At 38.0% G+C, this 20,715-nt stretch overlaps 1 protein-coding gene across 2 annotated transcripts; it reads right to left on the bottom strand.

Annotated features, from left to right (window-relative positions):
• Positions 1-5,557: 5,557 nt before the first annotated feature.
• Positions 5,558-20,230, bottom strand: Lox (lysyl oxidase). Of its 2 annotated transcripts, XM_023715366.1 has the most exons (7): positions 19,371-20,230; positions 19,012-19,120; positions 17,290-17,427; positions 16,508-16,664; positions 11,047-11,142; positions 10,578-10,693; positions 5,558-5,924 (listed from the first exon to the last, which is right to left on the bottom strand). In XM_023715366.1, exons 1-7 carry the CDS (start codon positions 19,897-19,899, stop codon positions 5,918-5,920), a joined length of 1,152 nt encoding a protein of 383 aa, XP_023571134.1. In that variant the 5' UTR covers positions 19,900-20,230; the 3' UTR covers positions 5,558-5,917. The 2 variants fall into 2 exon arrangements, with proteins under 2 accessions (XP_023571134.1, XP_004631416.1); XM_004631359.2 differs by lacking the exon at positions 5,558-5,924 and having other exon boundaries at positions 10,574-10,693.
• Between the last annotated feature and the right edge of the window lie 485 nt (positions 20,231-20,715).

Below are 20,715 nucleotides of genomic sequence, written 5' to 3'. Positions count from 1 at the left end.
TACAGCAATTAACCACTAAGAAGAATATATGCAGTGTATTATTTGTTGAAACTGTCCTTCCGATTTGATTTGAAACTGTCTCATTGCTATCTGTTTGTCAATAAAACTTTGAAAAAAAATAAAAATAAAAAAAATTAAAAAAAAAGAATGAAAAGGTCTTCTACAGTTCTCCAAACACAGCTTCTCCAACTGCAGCAAAATACCTGTCATTCACACAACAAAATAGTAAAGGGACAGATGTTGGGAGCAGTTGAGGCTGAAAATTGGTCATATGTGTGAGGGCAGGACAAGGCCAGAGTGCCTAAAGCAGTCAAGCCACCTCAGTCTTGAGAAAAGCATCCTGCGTGGACAATTTCGGCTGTTAGTCACTAGGCAGCCTTGTGTCTCCTAATACTAAATTTGCAAGAGTATAAATAAACATCCCATTGTTTTTTTTTTAAACATCCCATTGTTGTTCTTTTGGGTTCTTTGCCAATCAGGCAAACAGGCCTCCCCCTGTACCCAGCTTTTGTCCCTTTTCTATCTTTTCCTTATTCCTGCTGCTGTTTCTCCCCAGGTATACTGAGTCACCAATGAGTACCTACAAAGATAATACAGAGTAGACTAAAATACTGAAACAATATAAAGGTTAAAATAATAATAAAGTAATAATTTAAATGAAAGTTGTGGAGAAAGAAACAAACAATATAAAAAGCAACACAGTACAATTTTTTGAAAACTCAAGAGATGAGAAAGAAACAGTAGTAATTTCCATTAAAGGGTATTAAAAATGTAAATGAGACCTATTGCACCTTACCTCTCTTCCCAACAACCAGGATGATTTTCCTGGAATGCTACCCTTGTCCTGCATTTCTAGCCAGACCTGGCTGTGGTTGATGGCATAATGCCTGTATCAGTACTGTATTCACTCCAGAGCTTTTGTTTCCCCTGTACCCTCAAAGGCACTTCTAGTTTCAGTTTCATGTCATGTGGGCCACTTCACTAAGCCCACTCACTTCATCCATCTTCATCTGTGCACTTAGAAGCATAGCAGGTGTTTCAGCAGAGCTGTAACAGTGAATGCATTGGACAGTGAAGTAAGAAACTGATCACTGACTTACATGCTGATGGGGAATCACTGCAGAATCCAAGTGATCTGCTGGGTTTGATCCTAATGTTTTCAGACCCAGGCCCTTCAGAAAGCCACATATGATTGGTCTCACTTCTCACCACAGTGGCCAGTGCCACTAAAGACTTTGCCTGGGCTCCCTATTGTTTAAAACCAGGTGTCTGACTGGCCCTCCTCTTCTCCATAGCTGTCTCTGGTGGCTGTCTCCCAGCTAGGCACTGTGGTAGGGTTTCCAAGGGATTAAATTGTGGGTGTTCCAGTGATTTTAAATCCCTAAGGTAGCTTAGTACTAAACAAAAAGCTTCATCTTAGCATAGTTCATGGTTATACCACTCCCCAGTGGGGACATGTAGCAGTGATTTCAGCTTCACCTCATGAACCAATCTCTGCTAAATTCAAACTTCCTTCAGTGCCTTCCTTACCTCTCGCTAGCCTATGTAGAAATGACGTTAAGAGCTTGCTCTGGATTAGTGTTTGGTTTAAGGAAATGTGACTATTTTATTTTTTCAAATGACTGAAATGTTCTCCAGATAAATAATAAGGATGTTTTAATCTTCTATCATCCATGTGCTTACTAGAACAACACTTTAAATTTCTTTCAGGACCTTTTCACAACTCAACTGTTTGGCACAGAGATGTGTTTTTTGGCCTATCTCTGCCTTCCATATGCCTTCCTCACCAAACTTCAGGGTGAATTGTTTTTGTAGATTTACTTACATTAATTATTTTCATAGTTTGGTATCTGTTTACTCCCATGTTTGCCAGCATTCAGGCTAACCTCCTACAAGTATAAATAGGAATCAGTATGATAGCAATGTTTCTCTTTATACAATTAACTTGCAGCCCCTTAAGGTATATATTCATATGCATTCTTTGTAAAAAACTTTTTTTTTTTTTTCCGGGTACTGGGGATTGAACTCAGAACCCTGCACTTGCCAGGCAAGCACTTATTCTACTGAGCTATCTCCCTGGCCCTCTTTGTAAATGTTAATCATAGCATCATTATTTTTTCATTGTTTTGTGTCCTTAGAAGTAGCTAGTGATAGTGACAAAATTTATGATTCATTCATATATGTATGTGATTCATGTATGATGGTGTCTAAAATATTAGCTAGGATTTTATTCATCCTAGACAAGCGCCAAACCATTCTTATTAAACACCTTGTTAATATAAAAGACAAATAAGACCACCAACCATATATATGGATTTAATGTTTTAACTGAAAACAAAATTTAAATCATTTATTTATATATAAAAACAAATGACCACTATAGACACTTGAAAATCATTTATTCAAGGCATTTTTATATAATCTTGCAATTATAGTATAGTCATATGATAAAGGAATATGAAATAATAATATGAAAATGCAGAGAAGAATAAAGCCAGTGTATGGGCATTTAAAATAGAAGCTCTTCAAAAAAGTTACACATTTTACAAATACAATTACAGAAAAATTTGGGAGAAACTACAATTGCCTTAAAAACATACTACCAAATGCCAAGTCGCTGAGTTGTATGCTATCTATATGTTTATATCCTGTGAGCTAACACTTAATGCATTTTACATTCAAGTTCAATTAATTAAGCACCATTTTAGCTCAAAGAATGAATGCAATGCTTTATGTTCTCAAGTGGGCCAGAACTTTGGGCACCTGGGAATGAAACTTAATTTGTAGATATAATATATTGTGAATATAAATCAAAAAATAAAAATATAGAAAAAGGGTACTTTTAATCTTTTAACATATGTTAGTTTTATTATTATTGTTATTATTATTTTTGGCTGGCTCAGGCTGCCTTAAGGGTGGGTCCGGTAAGGCAGATAGAGGTGGGGATCGAACCGCAGTGTCCTGTGCCTGACTGTATTTAACATGTTAGTTTTAAAGAAAACTTCTTACAAACAAAATATCTCATAACCAGGATTCCAATCTCCTAAAAATTATGTCAGTATCAAAAAAAAATCTTAGTAAACTGTGTTTCCTCTAAAATTTAAGTATCTGGAATGTTTATAAATGTAACTGTCTTACGAGATTTCAAAGAGCAAAAATTGTTATTACAAATAATTCCTAGTGAATAATTACATAGAATTTGTAAATAAAATTATCATATAAAAATATAAAGATTTCTGGAGGCCAAGATGTATTTAAGCCAGACTATGGGCTGAAAAATTATGAAATGATTAATGTGGCAGATAGTGAGCTTATGAAATTTTTTCCCCTTTGTTCCCAGCCACTAAAAAGCTAGCCTCACCTAGGTACTCAGTGTTTGTTGAATTGTTTCTACATCCTTAGTTTAGTGATAATGAATTATGTTCTTTTTGTCATTGGTAATGCTCACCAGCTAATCATTATTTGTGAGTTTTGACATTGATTCAAAAGGACTTCATGTAAGAGTAGAGGGGAGCATCAACATATATCAGACAGGAATTGGACAGCTCAAACTCAGTAGTAAAAATACTGAATGTTAAACCTACACCTAGGAGTTGCTTATGTGCTTAAGACTGAAGGGGGAAGTAATATTCATACAAGGAATAAATAAGAATTTTTAACTTCATAATTGAAAAAACTTTTTGAAAAATAAACCGAATAGTAAATGTTATATTTAATACACAAACATTGCAGGAATTTGAAATATTTTTAATTATTAGAAATACATATGTGCATATAGTTATTAAATTTCTATAAATTAAAAATGGTCGTGAAAAATAATAGTGGTTACAGTTGAAATTGTATGGACATGTACTTTTAGTTGTCAAAAATAAAATAAGGTGAACCTAATGGGTAATAATGACATCTTGCATACTTAGGTTAGAGACAGTGTTTTATAGGTGCAAATGCCTAGCATGTGAGTGTCTGTCTTCAAATGTTGAAGTGCGGATAACAGATAAAATACCTTATTGTTTTCTCTTATATATCTGAACATCTTGATATTGGCTAGTCTTTGATGCAGGGGTAAAAATCTTTGTGAGACAACAGATGTTAAATCCAGAGATGCCAGTCTGGCTCAGAATTAATACTGACAGTAGTTTGTTTGTTTGTTTTTCCTTAAGCAAGGATATTAAAATATCTCTATTAAAAAAGATTACAATTTGAAAGAGTCATTCTATGGTCTTAAACTAAAAAGCACTTTAAGCAAAGGTATCCTGTAACTCAGATACTAGTTCAATGAAAGTTCCATCTGCATCTATTGCTATGGGTGGGTGGAGGTGGGTAAGGACCACGTGTACCATCCCACCCCACACCTGATGACTATTTGCTAAACTTTCCTTGTCCCTTTTATCATGCTATGCACATAATAAGTGCAAAAGTATTAGTAGCTGGTTTTGACTTTACAAATCTGTGACATAAGACAGGATACCAACTCACTTTTAAAATTTTACCTAGTATGTTCTGACACTGCAAATACCTTGCTTGAGATTTTAATACTTACTAAACGTAGGAAAACTCCTGCCTAAGCACCACTAAATTAAGAGTCCATTTTAGTTTCTCTCTGCATCTGTAAGAAAATGATTTTCCAAATTCTGTTGTTACACATAGATTCACAGTATAAAACAAAATCACAGCTGTCTCAGGCTGGACTGTAGTCCTTGGTTTTACATAAAGTACTTTCTTCTCTCTCATTTACCAACCCAAGTACGCAGTACTTGCTAATATGTAGCTTGCTAATTTGGACTATATATCAGATATATACTCACACGTACAGACATCTATAGCCAATTCCTCAATATCCTAGGATGATAATCCATGTACTACTGCCATCTATTGTGTATAATTTTAAAAATTTAGCATTCTTTTTAATAGCTAACCAGTTAAAAATATAGAGAATTGAAGATTTTAACATGTTTTTTCATTTCTTTTAAGTATTTGAGAGACAGTGTGGTTTTGGTGATTTTGGTATGACTTTGATGTCATCGAGGAAATTTTACTTTTACTTAACACTTCAATGTGCTTAAATTTGTATTTTTTGGATGTATCATATCTGTCCCAGAATGACTTCACAGTCACAAAGGTGTCCTATGTATATCAGTTCCTAGAATGATAATTTGAAGAATGTCACTTGAACTGTCTCTGCAAATAGCAAAAGAGTAGAGGGGAGCGTCAAAAAATATCAGACAGGAATTGGACAGCTCAGTTACCTAATTCATTCCAAACAAAAGTTGTCTCAAGTGAAAATGAAATCATGCACTTGATGGAAAGTTATCTGCTAATTATAAAATGTAAACATGATTTTTATATAGGGATATAATTATCTGAATACATATATTGCCATTTTTTGCAAAATAATATTTCTTGACACCAATAGTAATATGTTTGATCTTTCCACAGCACCAAATGTGTCCGTATCTATTCAAAGAGTAGGAGCATCATTTTAACATAATTTACACTAAGACACATATGAGCACATTATTATTATGTTTCACAGAAGCCTCAACACTTTAGAAAATAATCAGTTTAAAGTAATTTTGGCTCAATCATTAAAATATTATTTTCTCTTTTATACGTAATTTTTTAAAAAGTATATGAGGTTTAGATTTCTTCAAAAGAGCCAAGTGTATAACTACAGAATTTAAACACTGTGTTAAAATTCACAAAGTAATGTGAATAAATATTAAAAACTTCCCAAATAGTGCTGATTTAGTTATTCAAAATCCAGTTATGTGCTTTGTTGTAAAAGAGTCCAAACAAAAACTCCTTTCTTATTTTTTGTTCTCTTTTTCAAAATATGTTAATCCTACTGAAGCTAACCTTTTTTTCTAACTTCAGAACACCAGGTACTGATTTATCCATTGGAAGCTGGACTTGCTTCCTAATACCTAGGTTAAGAAAACAAAATACAAGTTATTAAACTGGCAATATTATGAATGAATACTATAGATAAATTTTAACTTAACTTTTAAAAAAATATGTAGCAATTTCTCTTCACCTGAAGAATAAACTCCTGGTGAAATTACTATTAGTAAATGATTTGATGAAAGCAACTATATTAATAACACAACATGTGATTAATGTCTTAGTCTTGATATTTAGAGTCAAAGGTATGACTTCTGAAATGATCAAAAACAAAGCAGGACTGATGAGACCAGCACCTCAACCAAATGAGTCCATTCTAAGTATTACAATTTATGTCTAGATGTCCTATTCAAAGCTTCATGCAGTCATGGAGCTGACTTCTAGAATCTGTGATTGATTATGGTTCAGTGATGGGAATAAGGGTGTGAGTGCTCCACCCACTATAGGTAGATAGCCTGCATAAAATAGAATGAACTTGAGGCTTGCTCCTGCACCCTCCACCAGTGTTTGGCATCTTCTGCTGCCATGTGCTACTCTGCCTTGGACCCAGATGGTTATGGACTGAAACCTTCACATACTATGAGCTCAAATCTTTCCCCCTTTAACCTGTGAATGTCAGGTATTTTGATCCAGCAATGAGAAAAATAACTAAGACACTATGGAACAAACATGGCATATCCACTAAGAAGTGGAGGAGAGGAGCGGTCTCTATATTTTCTTGTATCTGCCCTTCTTCTGGAGGGTTTCAGATACAGACTGGGCCAAGACAGTCAATCAAATATTGTTTGTTTGTTTATTTATTTTTGTGGTACCGGGGATTGAACTCAGACCTTGTGCTTGCAGTACTGGGGACTGAATTTCAGGACCTGAAGGTATCTATGAAGTGGTGAATGGGAGCAGGCCTATAGCTGTCAACAGGTATGCAATGTTAGACCAAAGGCTTTAGGCATTATGGGGTGCAGCAAGCACTTATTCTACTGAGCTATCTCCCCAACCCAAATATTGTTTATTTAAATTTTGATCACAGATCCTCATGTGAGGAAATAAGAATGCACACATAAGTCCAAATCATAGACACTATCAATTAATTTTCAAAAGTTCTGTAAGAAGAAACTTATGCAGAGTATTTTAAAATTGAAGGAGATTTCAGATTCACTGGGTCCATACATTTTGTTTACAATGAAAAAAGTGAGGGAGACAAGATATATCAATGGCTCATGCCTACTTACTGGGTGTCTTGGTTTTTTGTTTGTTTGTTTTTGTTTTTGTTTTTTTTTTTGGCTGGCTCAGGATGCCTTAAGGGCAGGTCTGGTAAGGCATGAGGATCTGGGGATCAATCACAGCATCCTGAGCCTCACTGCTTTGCTTAAGCAGGCACTTAAACAACTGAGCTAATGAGGCCCCCTACTGGGTGGTTTTTGCACACCAATGAAATGTTCTCAAATATTTGGTTGGCCTCACAAATAATCAGAAAACTGAGAGTGATATGTCTGTAGAGTAACAGAAGCACTAAGTCATTAGAGTAGAAAGAAAGTGAGAAAGAAAGGGAGGCAAGGAGGAGAACAAAAGAATAGGAAAGAAAAGACAAAGAAGAAGACAATAATGCTTGCTTGGGAATCACACAGACATAGTCTCCAGAGTGACCATGTGGCTTTAGGAAAGTCATATGCTCTGATAAAAAATCTTCAAAGACTCCCATAGCCTCCAGGAAGAAGTTCAGACTTTTTAGCCTACTCTTTAACACTCCCTATGATCTGCTGTCAGCTGACAGTTTCCATCTATTCTTTGTGCCCACCCATCAGCTCCAAATCTCATCAGCTTAAGCCAAGCCAGAACAGTAAGTTTTGCAATCATGCCCTGCCATTGCCTCCCATTCTGTCATTGTCAACTCCCAGCCCCAATTCAACTCTATCCTAAAGTCACACATTAATCTCAACCCAGAGAAACTGCTCCTTTCTCTGAACTGTAGCAACAGAGACCTGACATGAAAACTCAAAGCAACATTCTTAAGATGAGGGGTTTGGGGTGGTTTTTTTCCTTTTTCTCAGATCAAGGGCTTTGCACTTTTCTCATTATTTCCTACTGACACTTGAGAATCACTACCTGCAATTTCTTTTTGCATTTTTATCTGATCCATGTTACTTGTTAAAATTTCATCTTGACCTGTCTTGCTGTTTAGTTGCAGTCAGTGATAAACTGGTAAATTAAAAATAATCAACTGTTGGTAAGTGGCCACAGCAAGAATCCCTCTTATAGAGTCACAATCTTTTTGGAGTAATGTAGCAATTTTTTTCATTCTAAATATCTGGAACTAACCAGTTTATTAGGTTCTACTCAAAGTGAAGACACATTCCATGTAACAATGGTGATCTCTCAAGGCCCGTTCCTACTGTGATGTCAGTAGTCATATTTCAGAGTCACTAAAGTTATCACAGCAGGAGTCCTTCTACCTCCACTGGAATTTGACTTACTCCCATAGAAGTTTGCATAATAAATCTGTTGCATTTGTGGGTGTATTTCTATCACTCCTCCATTCTATCCTACCTTAAGGGATAGCGTAAGCTATCTGTGAAGTGGTGAATGGGAAGTGGCCAGGCATCAGGCCTACCCCTATGTGATGTTAGCCCAAATGCTTTAGGCACTGTGAAGTACAGCAGGAGACAAAACTTAGCAAAGAAATTAAAAAGTAATCAAAAGGAATTATTGTAAAAATACTACAAGAAGCAGTGGAGGGGCTAGGAGTAACATACCTTTGATTTCCCCTCTGGTTTAAGACCTTACCAAACATACAGCAAAAAGGGGAGCAAGTACATAAATAGATAATGAATAAATTATGAAACTATGGAGATTAAGAATAATTATCAAAGATGTAAATTTTTAGATTACAATACTCTGACCTTCTGAGGGCTTTGGCTAGACTCTGACCCACTTCTGTGACCATAGAACTGGCCAGGTTTTCTGCTCTAAGAATGTCCACAAACAAGTATTTGATTATATTTTTCAGAGTTATCCCTTTGCTGTCATAGCTTCATCTGCCTTGAAAGTGTTGATGGTTGTACAGACAGCTCTGCTCTTTATGTGAGAAGCAAAAGGGACCCTCTAGGAGGTGAGTGCTGTGCCAGCTCCAACCCCAGCTCATGGTGGTTCAAATGGAGCGTGTGTGCCTGGGCTCTACTTTCCCCATAGCCAGGAGCCAGATTGGACCTGGGAGACCTCAAACTACAGATTCAGATGTGGAAAATGCCAACCCCAGTTTTTGTATGAAACATGTTTCCACTGACTGACTTTCTTTGGTAGCTCTGCTATACATTTTGTGTAATTCACAGGCATTAGTGCCTCTCCAACATTAAGGCAAAGCTGATCCAAGCCCAATAACATTCTAATGGTCTTCTCGCTTTCATACAGGTGTCTTTCAGGAGGGATGCAGAGTTATGATCAAAATGTACTTTAAAGAATTCTAGGAATTTCTTCAGGGCTCCTCCAGGGATGGTGGGGAAAAGGCACGAAAGCCAACTTTTGGGTTCCTACAGACTCACCTGCACTGTGTATTGAAAAATTTGACATACTGGCTTCCACACAAGCTTTCTGGGTAAACATTACATTCTGTATATTTGTTTTATATTGAAAACTAAGGGGCCAGGGAGATGGCTCAGTACAGTAAGAATTTGCCTGGCAACCGCAAAGGCCTAAGTTCAATCCCCAGTTCTGCCAAAAAAGGAAAAAGAAAAAGAAAACTAAGTTTTAGGATGATTAAAACCTTGGTATGTCCTTTTTTTCTCTATCATTATTTAAAAGCCTAAAGACCAGCTTTTTGATAGTGTAGACTCTATATAGCAATTTTTACCTTTGGCTTATTTACATGGAAGCTACAGTAGAAGAAATGGAAACATGTAATGTATACTGCCTGGATATGAACTAAAATAGTTTATAACAAAAATTACTCTGAACATGAGGAATAAACAAGCAAGATGAGGGAAAGAAGAAAAGAAAAAAAAAGAAGGGGGAAAAACATGTAAATATATACACAGGATAGCACAGATGACTGTACTATTAATTTCTAGTGTTTCAAAGGCAGCAATTAGTGTTTAAAATTTTTACTTTGATCAACTCTATGTGCTAATATCTATAATATGAGCAACTTCACTGAGGATAACAATGTGTCATATAACAACCACAGTTGGATATCTTTCATCTTATTCTTTTACATGTGTATCATTTCTAATGTTGCATCTATTATTATATAGTCTTTAAAATAAATGAAAAAATAAGAAGTAAAAAGGACAAGGAAAAAAATTAAGGTTTAGTGAAAAGAGTTACTGTGTAATAGCTTGATCAATCTGGCATACCTATATCTGGTAGTCTGCGCAACAAATTTGATGATAACAATACATAATATGGGCCAGGGAGATAGCCCAGTAGAATAAGTGCTTGTCTGGCAAGCACAGGGTCCTGAGTTCAATCCCTGTTACTGAAAAAACAAAACAAAACAAAACCAACAACAACAACAAAAAAAAGAAAAGCCATAATATAACAACCATCCTTAATTTTCTATTCATGTTGTGAAATTCTATATCATTGTTATTGTTCTATGTTGCTTTGTTTTTGTCCTTGTCTTTGTTCTTTTTATTTGTTTAAATAAAAAAAAGGAAATTCCTTATCTAGGCAAATAAACTTACGGTGAAATTGTGCAGCCTGAGGCATAGGCATGATGTCCTGTATACCGAATGTCACAGCGCACAACGTTGTTGCTGTAGTCTGACTCAGGAACCAGGTAGCTGGGATTGACGCTGACCTGAGCAGCATAAACAGCTTTTGTGTAAGAGGTTTCACCATATGGTATACTGGTTATTTTCTAATTCCTTAGGGCTACCACAATTAGGGAATTATTAACAAGAGATTAAGCTAAGTCAGGTGAGGAAGGGAGTGTAAATTAATCTAGTGGCTGAACTCTGTCTAGAGACATTAGAGAAGGAAACTATAATTTTCTCTGAAATTACTTAAAAACGCTTTCATATATTTGGTTTACTTAGAAATCATCTTGAAGGATATACAGTTGCTCCCAGAACATGATTATTTAACCTTTGAATCCTAAAAGGGGGCCTATAGATTTGCAATTAAATGACTACATGTTTTTAAAATCTCTACCTTGAGAATGTAGTTTCCAGGTTGTACGTCTGTAATATCAATCCACTGGCAATCTATGTCTGCTGCATAGGTGTCATAACAACCAGGACTCAAACCCTAAAATAAATAAACAAAATGTTTAAAACTGTGGTATATGGTGAGACTATGCTAAAGAATATACTATTATTTACAAATTAAATTTCTATGTTAGTACTTATAAGAGGCTGACATAGCACTATAATTACATTTCCTCACCCTTAAGAAGTATAAATTACTCATCTAAAGCACTTCTAGCTAATCATCAAGAAGTCAACCAATAACAAATGTTGGAGAGGCTGTGGGGAAGAAGGGACCCTTCTCCATTGTTGGTGGGAGTGCAGGTTGGTACAACCATTAAGGAAATCAGTATGGAGACTCCTCAAAAAGCTAGAAAATGGAGATCCTATTCAAGCCAGCTTTTCCTCTCCTAGGCATTTTTCCAAAAGAACTAAAATCACACCATAGCAATATATTTGCACCCATGTTTATAGCAGCACAATTTGTCATAGCTAAATCTTGGAAACAACCCAAATGCTCATCATCTGAGGAATAGAAAAGGACATGGTATTTTTTTTTTAAATGGAGCACTATTCGGCTATAAAAAAAGATGAATTTGAGGCTTTTATAGGTAAATCGATGCAACTAGAGACTGTATTGGTAGGTGAAATAAATCAGACCTGCTTGTGCAAACATTGTATCATCTTGCTAGTGTGAAAACATAAAAGAGTAAATAAAATCTGAAAGGTATAACAAATATTGTAAAAGGGAAAGAATCTGTTCAATGGGAAGGAAAAACTGGGATAAGGAAAAGGACAAAAGACTAAAATACATACTCCTGCGTATATGCAGGATAGTTTGGATAACTGTACTGCTGATTTCTGCTAGTCTATTGAAAGCAGCAGCCGATGCTTAATTTTTTAAATTATTTTTTTCTTCTTTCTAAATTTTTTAAACCAATTTTTCAGGTTTGTGTCTGGTAACCTGAGCAACTCATTTGAAGATAACATTCTGCAATACAACAACCACTGTGAAATTTCTATTACTTTGTTTAATGAAATTTTGTATCATTTCTAGTGTTTTTCTTTGTACTCTTTTTTTTTTTTTTTTGCGGAACCGGGGATTGAACTCAGGCTCTTGCGCTTGCCAGGGAAGCACTTATTCCACTGAGCCATCTCTCCAGCCCCCTGTATTAAAAAAAAAAAAAATTAAAAGCACCTCTAGCTAAAACAGATACAGAACTAAAAATAAGTAGTGGCACACCTTGCTTCTTAAAGTGCCATAAATTACTAGTGATAAATATAATCTTAAAGGACAAAATAGGAAGGACTCCACCAAAAGTCTAGAATATTATTGGTTCAGGAATAGGGTCATTTAATAGTTAGTTTCGCTGAAATATCTTACTTCCATTTTAAAAATTGTTCTTGTACTGTAAATGTAATGATTATTTTTATACTAGATTTATAGATTTATACTACTTATTTCTATTTCACATCATAATTTGACTAAATGCTATTATATCCTACTATAGATTAAGTTCCTAAAGGTGGAGTCTGTGTTGTATCTCTGAATAGCTAACATTTATTTTTACAATGTGCCAGAAACTACTGAAACTATTTCAAATATGTTACACACACACACACACACACACACACACACACACACACATATATATGTTCAATTCTTACAAATATATAAGGCAGATGTCATTATTATCTCTATTTTATAGATGAGGAAACTGAGGCACACAGTCTCTAGTAACTTACCGAGCTGGTTTCAAGATTAGATAGAGCTCCTGTTTTCAACTACCACATGGCACACTTTCTCACATGCCTGAAATATATTTGTTGAACTCAAGGGATACATATATACCTAAATTGATGAATGTGACTCCTCTCATTTACATAGTATTCCCATCACCATGTAAATCAGTGGTTTGTATATGCAGGAGGAGTAAAACACTATTTAGATATAATCCTTGTTTTTAAGAAAGTCAGGAAAAGTTCTCTCCAGTTGCTGTCTGTAGGTATATTTTTATTTCTATTAGTTCTTCACAAGAAATTTTAACTGTTATTCATCTTCATATTCAATACAGTCATTTAATTTCAGCATCCAAATCTGTTTTGGTGCTTAAGATCACCTTGGTCATTGAAGACATAGCAAAATCATCTTAGCATGCTTTACTTATGCGGATTTGACTACAGCCATATTTGGGGGAAGTGCAAGGAGAATTGTACTTAGCAAATGATAGCACCAACGGGCCAAACTCAAAAGCATTTGCACCAAAGCAGTGAGAACTGTACTGCATCACTGTTGCCTGGGATGAAGACTTTTAGTTCTAGCAGATAATTCTGACACATTGTACATACTCAGTAAATCTCAGCTGCTACCACTACATTCACAATATTGTAAAAGATTCATTGGATTAGGTGACTCTTTAAGACAGGTTTAAATATTACTACTTCCAAGTAAGCAAAAGTACTTTAAAGGATATTAAAATAATTCTATGTGCATGCCTACAATCTCAGCTACTCTGGAGGCTGAAATGGAAGGATCACTTGAACCCAGGAATTCAACACCACCCCAATCTTTTTTAGAGACAGCAAGACCCTGTCTCTAAAAATAATAAATGTAAGAAAAAAAAAAATAAAAATAATAAATGTAAAAATGTTGAAATTGTCAATATAAAATTACTCAGATCATATAATTCGGTTTTGGTTTTTTGAACTGACAAACATAAAACTGGAATTACTAAGTATATAGGCATTTCATGTATGCAAAGCCAAAATATAAAAAAAAGATTGATTAAATATAGAGCATTGGGCTGGTGAGATGGCTCAGTGGTCTAAAGCACCTACTTAGAACAAGCTTAGCTAAAGCACAGGGACCGCGGTTCAATCCCCCAACACCACATGCCAGCCAGCCCCGCCCCCTGGTGGGCTGAGCTAGCCACACACACACACACACACACACACACACACACACACACATAAATAAATAAAATTTAAAAAAAAAAAAATATATATATATATATATATATATAGAGAGAGAGAGAGAGAGAGAGAGAGAGAGAGAGCATTATCCTAGGGTAAGTTAGCTATTTGGTTTTAGCAAAAAAATTAAATATTTGTGATATAATATTAATGTTACTAAGTATTTTTAGTTTTAATATATATATATTCAATATGTGTATTTGGGGTTTTTTTGTGTATTTGGTTTTTAAAGATTTATTTGTTTATTTAGTACAGGGGCTCACTATGCAGCATAGACTCATAGTGATCCTCCTATCTCAGCCATCCTAACACTGGGATTATAGGCATAAGTCACCATGCCTAGTTTTCTTGACTGGCATGGCATACAGTTACAGGGATCAAACTTGGGTCCTTGCACTTTCCAGGCAGGCACTTAGACCACTGAGCTATCTCCTGAACCCCACAATATGTGTATTTTTGTTCTGAAAACACAGAAGTCATATAATAGTATAAATGTAAAGAAACTATCTACACCCAGTTTTATGCCTGCATATACTCAAAAAGGATTATAATAAAAGTAATCTAAGTCAATATTATGTGTTTGTAAAATATATTTTCTATAAATGAGGTCCATGGTCAACGGTCTAATGAAAAGAAAGCCCTACAGCATAAAATGAAGTGGGGCCATCCCATGGAACAGGGGAACCAGAAGTCTGGTGGTACCTCTGACCCCAGATTCAGCCATGTCAGTGCAGAGTGAGCTGTGTGGAGTGCACACTTTTCTGAGTAGGGTAATAAACCCCAGGTCCCTAGTACACACAGTGCCATGGGACTTGGAAATCTGACATGACAATAAGTCTCTGTCTGTGGGGACACATGTGCAACATGTGGGAAGGTTGTGTTTCCTTTTGCTTAAATAATAAGCATACCCACCACACATCAAATCTAACCTTTCCTATTCAATTGCTGTGGTGATCCAAACTAAGAAAAAGAAGCTACAGTAACGTTTAGGTCACCAAAAAGCGTCCTACCACAACCCTGGAATTTTCTTCCCAAGACGCCAAGCTGCTGATGCCGCTGTGCCCGGGTTGTGCACATTCACTGCTTCTGGCCAAGATTTGGGCTGGAGTAAAATTATAATGTCCTCTTACAAGTAGAGTTTCGTATGGAAATACTGACATGGCTTTTAACTGACATATATTTTCCAATTGTAAAACATACAAGTTGCTTAGTTCAGCACTATTATAAAAAGCTCATCCGAAGATATCTGCCATCAATTACACTTCAGGTTTAAATATATATATGGAAAAAGAAATGTGATCTTCTGTTCTGGTTTGCATTATTAAAAAGATAATATTTTAAAAGTCCTTTAAGCAATTTATTTCATTTTGCCAACATCAACTAACTCTTTTCAAGAGTAACATGGAAAAAGAATGGTTTATAGGTGGGAAAAAAGTATATATTTTCTTTTTTAATTTAAAACGTGTATTTTCTGCAGTTACTTATACCCAATTAAAAATACAGAGTACAGATGTTGTAAGCCATTCACAAATTTTCAGACCTCAAATTTCTGCTTTTTTATTATGGAAACTAACAAGGACACACATTGCCCTTCTGTGGTTGTGAGCAGGGCCACAGGCATAACTGGAAATACTTTTAAAAGTAGTCTGTCTCAGAAGAAAGTAACCTGAGTCATGAAGTCATCACTTGACTTTTCCCAATTATTTTTCACCTTGCCAAGATAATCCCAAAACTTAGCAATTAAAAAAACAGGCAAAAAGAAAAGAAATACAATAGCCCCTCACTATTTCATGGTTTGACTTTCGTGGACTCACTGTTTTGCCAGTTTTCAAAAAATATTAATATAAATTATTTTTGAGGATTTTTTGCTATATTGTGGGATTTTGTGACAGTGTACAGTACAATATACATATTTGTATGCCTAGTGTTTATGGTTTTAATGATTTTTGCCTAAAAAATGTAAAACATAAAAATATATTTAAAATGTTAATTCTAACATTAAAAGAATATTAAATTGAAATAAAATATAGCATTTACAGTATATATTTCTTTAGCAGATGAATATATCCTTACTGTACAGTATACATATATTGTTAAAATTACATTAAGTTTATTAGTTTAGAAAATAGATATAAAGAAATATATCTATTTTAGAAAATAAATATAAAGAAACTATCTACAGCCAGTTTTAGGCCTGCATATATTAAAAAGGATTATAATAAAAGTAATTAGAAGTGTTTTTAGAAATGTGGGAAAGGTTTATAAGCTTGTGGGAAGGGTTTATAAAACCTTAAATATAAATATTAAAATAAATATGACATCGTACTTCACTGATTTTTCACTTGTCACAGAGGTGCCTGAAACATAAATCCACAGTAAGTGGAGGACCAATGTAGTGTGCTACTTTGTTTTAGCTCTAAAAACAGTGGGTACTTGATTTTGAGGTGTCTTACCTGTGTGTGTGCAGTACATGCAAATCGCCTATAATAGCCATAGTCACAAGATGTGTCCTCCAGACAGAAACTCGCTTTGTGGCCTTCGGCCACTCTGCTCTGTGTGTTGGCATCCAGCAGGTCATAGTGACTGAATTCATCCATGCTGTGGTAATGTCTGATGTCCCCAACAACAAAGAGATGGTAAGTGGTCAGTTACAGACAGAGAAAGCAATCAAGATAGCAAGTGGCTTCCTTTTGCCTCACAAATTTGGGTTCAGACTAATATTAAGGTCAAGTTTATCTTCTTAAAGATTCCTGCTAGGTTTTTTTTTTCACCCTTCAGGCTTAGAAATCTATCAAAATTATAAGCTTTTAATTTTGCTTCTAGGAAAAAAGACTTATATGTAGTCTTTATGAAGTATTATTTGGTATTAATTAACTGTAGATTACTTTTGGCTGTAGAAATAGTCAACTGCTGTGTCTGCTCAACAGTTTTAATAAGCTGTTAATTAAGAGTTTCTAGTTCAAAAATAAGGGATTTATTAACTGATAGATTATCTTTTTTTTTTGTACCAGGAATCGAACACAGGACCTCATGCTTGCCAGGCTGGTGCTGTGCCACTAAGGTACATCCCTGGGCCACTGATAGATTATCTTAAAGATGATTCCTTTGATTATATCCAATGGCATAGAAAAACTCTAAGTGCAAACAATGGGAAATTTCTGCCTTACATTTATCACATCAATGATTACCTGAAAAATGAAAAACCTCAGATACACTCAGGAAACCATGCACTTACTGGTGACAGCTGTGCCACTCCCAGGAGTATCTCGGGCGGCTTGGTAAGAAGTCAGATGTTCCTTGGTTTTTCACTCGCTGGGGAAATCTTAACAGCACCCTGTAATCATAATCTCTCACATCTGCCCTGTACGCAGAACTGTGATTTTTGAAAAAGAGAAACATTACTATATTCATCAAATGTTAACTAAAGACAAATCTACAAACAAATTATCTCCATATTATAGTATTGGCATCCCCTTCCCAAGTAAATGATTAGTTTCTACTAATATTAGTTTCTACTAATAAGAAAGAGGGGTTATTTTGTTTATTGCTGAATTCCAAGCTCCTAGAATGCTCCTGGAATAGCCAGAACTCAATGAACATTTGGTGAATGAGTAAGTTACTAACACAATGAAAACTCACAGACTTTCAAAATAAAAACAAGAAAATTTCATACTAAAAACTGTATATGAGAAGCAAACTGTGTCTTAAAAAAACACACGTGTGGCCATATTAATGAGCAAAACTGAGGTGGAAATTGTCCCAAATAAAAAGTGAACCATAAGACTGAGGGTGGTGTGCACCTGCAATCCCAGCACTTGGGAGGCTGAAAACAGGAGGCTCATTAGGAGTCTGATATGTGTGGTGAGACCCTGTACACCCTGTACTAAAATACAAAATAATAATAATAATCCATATTTATTTAGAACTTTGAAGGGCCACAAAGGGAGAAGTGAGAAGGGAGATAGCTCAGTAAAACAAGCGCCTGCCTGGCAAGCACAGGGTCCTGAGTTCAATCCTTGGTACCGCAAAAAAAAAAAAAAAAAAGAACTTGAGTTTAATAAAATATTTCTTCTTAAGCAGATAATTAAAATACAAAATGAGGAACTGACTCTAAAAGAACATGCCCAAACTTAAATAAGTAATTTTGTGTTTTTGATTTTTTGTGGGTCTTTTTGCAGTACTGGGGATCAAACTCGGGACCTGTATATGCCAGTCAGGAAATAAAAAAATTTGTAACGTCCCTATCTTCAAACGAAGTCATTAATAATACTAGAGTGGTGTAAGCACAGCAGAACTCAAGAATGTAAAAGAACTTGAATTTCTTCTGTCCTTAGCCTGATAATCACAAAGAGTCAACGTGGAAGAAAAGTAAAACTACGTACTGTGTTCCTACTACTACACTTTCTATGAATGTTTGAATATTATTGGTAACCTTATTGTACATGTTAACATCTTGGCATTGATCAAAACATCTTTTGCTCCCTCTGCTGGTTTCCCGCAGCAAAAACAGGGAACCCCAACTCTAGAATAGCTATTTTATTTTAGGACTGATTAAAAAAAAACAAAAAGCGATTGTTCCTGATCTTACTCTGGCTGAAGTAATAGCAAAACAACCAGTTAATCGTGGCCTAAAACAAAAAGGAAAGCAGATTGTATTAGAAAGAGGTGCCACAGTGGCAGTGTGCCCCAGATCTTTTTGGAGAGTGTTAACAAGCTCTTCTATTACATTTTTTGTACATTCCTGGGCAGTTGTTTTATAGAAAGTTGGCCCTAAAGTTTAAGAATTTTGGAAAAAAGAACCAGAGACTCCTAGTCTCCATTAGAAGGATCTGCTCCGCTTCCCAACATTGGGCCCTCGGTTTGAAACAGAGAACACAGTCGCCTTCCCGGGCATCCTGTCCACTCGGCTTCCCAACGCATCCGCGCTGGACAGGGGGGAGGAGCGGGGAGGGCGCACCTGGCCAGGCAGTTCTCCTCCGCCGCGCAGCGTAGGTTGTACATAGCCATCTTCTGCACGTAGGTGGACGCCTGAATGTAGTAGGGGTCGGGCACCAGGTCCGGGAGACCTAGGTGACAGCGGGGACAAGGGCGGTGGTGAGCCCACTCTCAGCCCCGAGTCCCGCTCGCAGTTCCTCCAGGTCCCCTGCGTGTCCCCTTCTATCACTGGGACCCCGGAATGGTGACAGACACCCCTACGAGAACTAAGGACATCCCAGCTGCGAAGCACAGCAGAAAAGAAGCGGACGGCCAGGCGAGGGTGGGCACTGGGTGCAGAGACAAGCCAAGACTGCGGTGCGGTCGGGGCGGGGTCCTTACCGTACTGGAAGTAGCCGGTGCCATAGCCCGGGCGGTATCTACCCGCTGGCCGGGGCCGCTCGTATGTGTCGTAGTAGTTGTAGTAGGGGTTGTCGTCGGAGTACTTGTAGGGGTTGTACGGGTCGTCGCCCACCATGCGGTCCACGTGGCGCTGTGGCTGCGGAGTACCGGGCTCCGGGGACGCGAGCGGACCCGACGCAGTGCGGTTCTCCGCGCGCGAGGCGCTGGCGTCGCTGGCCGCGGTGGACCCGGTTCGCAACCGGCGGCGGGCTGCTGGCCCCGGCGGGCCGTCGCGCAAGAGCAGGACCGGCGTGCGCTGCTGCGGGGCGGCACCCGGGTCGCGGCGGCTGGGTGGCCGGTAGCGCGCGCCCAGGCTCAGCAGGCTGAACACCTGCCCGCGGTTCTCCCACCGGAGGCGCTGGCGCCAGGCGCCGGGGGCCGCGGGCTCGCGCGGGGGCTGCGGGGCGCCGCGCAGGAGCGGGCAGAGCTGCAGCTGCCCCAGCAGGAGCACGGCCCAGGCAGCGCGCATCGCTCCGGTCCGGGTCCGGGAAGAACCGGCAGGGGACGGGAGGCCCGGTCTCGGACGCGTGAATACGGAGAAGGACTGGGCGGTGCGAGGAGCGCGGGGTCCCTGCCCCGAGTGCTGCGTGGAGTGGCCCGGACCCTGCCTGCGAGGCGGCAGTCGGACGTGGCACCGGCTCTTGTGATCCTGGTCCTGGAAGGCAACGGACGGCGCGACCCGTCGAGCCGGCAGTGTCTGCGGTGAAGGAAGGAGGGCAGATTTTAAACTTGCTGGCAAGTTTGCAAAGTTACACAAGCCGTTCTGGCCTGGCTGCCCCTCCGCTATTTGTTCACGTAATGCGATTGGGAACGTGCAAGGCAGACAGCCCGAGCCTCGGCCCCTCCCTCCCCTGACCCCCTCCTTTTCTCTCTCGGTCCCCTCTTCTCCCACCCCTCCCGCTTCTCCCTCCCCTCCTCCTTCCTCTCCTCCCTCTCAATTCGCCCTCCCCTCCGTTCTCTTCCCTCCCCTCCCTCTCTTTTCCTCCCCTTCCTCTTAATTCCCCCTCCCTTCTCCCCTCCCTTACCCTCCTCCCCCTTCTCCCTGGATTCTCTTCTCTTCCCCTCCCCCATCCCTCCCCCTCCCGCCTCCTCCCCCAGACACGTTGCACTGGGCACTTTAAGCGGAAAGGACTAAACGGAACACGCATCCTGAGACACACTCTGCTTAATCTGGGGCAAACATGCAGGAATTTCAAAAGGCTCAGACAGGCTAAGGCAGCCAGGCCATGGGCTGGTGCCAAAATATGCATGAAGAAAAATGCTGTTAGGTCACCAGCCCTAGCAA

This window comes from Octodon degus, unplaced genomic scaffold, assembly GCF_000260255.1.
Source record: "Octodon degus isolate 3935 unplaced genomic scaffold, OctDeg1.0 scaffold00040, whole genome shotgun sequence".
NCBI classification, from domain to species: domain Eukaryota; kingdom Metazoa; phylum Chordata; class Mammalia; order Rodentia; family Octodontidae; genus Octodon; species Octodon degus.
This window is presented reverse-complemented; position numbering and strand designations above follow the sequence as displayed.

Coding starts and splice junctions, on each gene's coding strand:
- Lox (XM_023715366.1), bottom strand. CDS start 19,899: ATGCGCGCTGCCTGGGCCGTGCTCCTGCTGGGGCAGCTGCAGCTCTGC. Junction 17,428..19,011: donor GAGGAGAACTGCCTGGCCAG/GTGCGCCCTCCC, acceptor CAAAAATCACAG/TTCTGCGTACAGGGCAGATG. Junction 10,694..11,046: donor CTGGAAACTACATTCTCAAG/GTAGAGATTTTA, acceptor TATGCTGCTCAG/GTCAGCGTCAATCCCAGCTA.